The sequence below is a fragment of the Austrofundulus limnaeus genome, unplaced genomic scaffold (assembly GCF_001266775.1).
Source record: "Austrofundulus limnaeus strain Quisiro unplaced genomic scaffold, Austrofundulus_limnaeus-1.0 Scaffold2293, whole genome shotgun sequence".
NCBI classification, from domain to species: Eukaryota; Metazoa; Chordata; class Actinopteri; order Cyprinodontiformes; family Rivulidae; genus Austrofundulus; species Austrofundulus limnaeus.
Window position 1 is genome coordinate 20291 of NW_013954695.1, and position 1043 is coordinate 21333.

A 1043-nucleotide genomic window follows, 5' to 3' on the forward strand; every position below is an offset into this window, starting at 1 on the left:
ATGCTATGAGACATTCAAAATGACTCAAGGATGTGAATCTATCTTTATAAATCCTTTCCTCCTCATTTACAAATACAGCTGTGTTGATCAACAGGTGACCTGCTCAGGTAAGGATATGAGTTACTGTGGATACTTGAACATGTAGTTTCTCCAGTTTTAGTCATGGAATTTTGTGGTGTGGGTTTTTTAATGAGGAAAAGCTGAATCTTTCTCTTTAAATGCTGACTCTCCTGTCCTGACTCTCTACAGATTCAGATTCTAATGACGAGTGTCAGGCTGCTCTGTGTGAGTGTGACCGAGCAGCGGCTCACTGCTTCAGCAATAAAACCTACAACCCTCAAAACGAACACCTGTATTCAAGTTCCCGCTGTGAAAAAACAGCCTTGCATTAAAGGAGAGACTGATGAAGTGATTGTTGGATTTCATTAAAAGCTGATAAAGCCAGAGTTTGTTTGGAGAGCTTTTGTCACAATGATCACCCAAACAATATTTCTAATGGGTTTTTAGTTTTAATCCTTCAATTAAACTTGTTTTCATTTCTTTTTGTGGGTTTAAAACTATTCAAATTTCATTTAGCCATTTCATTTAATCGTGTCAGCAAAAATCTCCAGAACCTGCCTTTAAAACGACTCCTCAAATATAGAATTTCAATAGTCAACCCTTAATCATGTCTATAAAGGACTGAGTTGTAGCAGAACATTTAGGAAAAACAAATGGAAATGTATTGTAAGTTTTAGTGTTAACTGGAGTTGTGACAAAACCACATGATAAATGGATTAAAATGTGAAAATGACCATACAACCAGTCTAGTACTGGATCTGAGCGAAGTTGTTATTTTTATTTTATTTTTTATTGCTCATGGCTGAAGCAAGCAAAGCCATGCTGCTGGAAACCAGAAGTCCCGGTCTTATCAGCCGTGTTTCCACATGGTGTTCACTGAGAGCAAGCCCTCTCTGCTGTTCAAGAAAATTATGAACTCTTTAAGGAATTTACTTTACTGTAATATCAGATGTGCTGTGGGATAATAAAAATGTCTGAATTAT

General features: G+C 36.7%; 1 protein-coding gene across 1 annotated transcript; it reads left to right on the forward strand.

The window, feature by feature from the left end:
- LOC106537396 (phospholipase A2) lies at positions 1-530 on the forward strand (the record flags this gene model as incomplete). The annotated part of the gene is given in 2 exon segments (XM_014034778.1): positions 1-107; positions 250-530. Coding segments are annotated over 2 exon segments (250 nt in total), but the record flags the coding sequence as incomplete, so codon positions are not given.
- Between the last annotated feature and the right edge of the window lie 513 nt (positions 531-1043).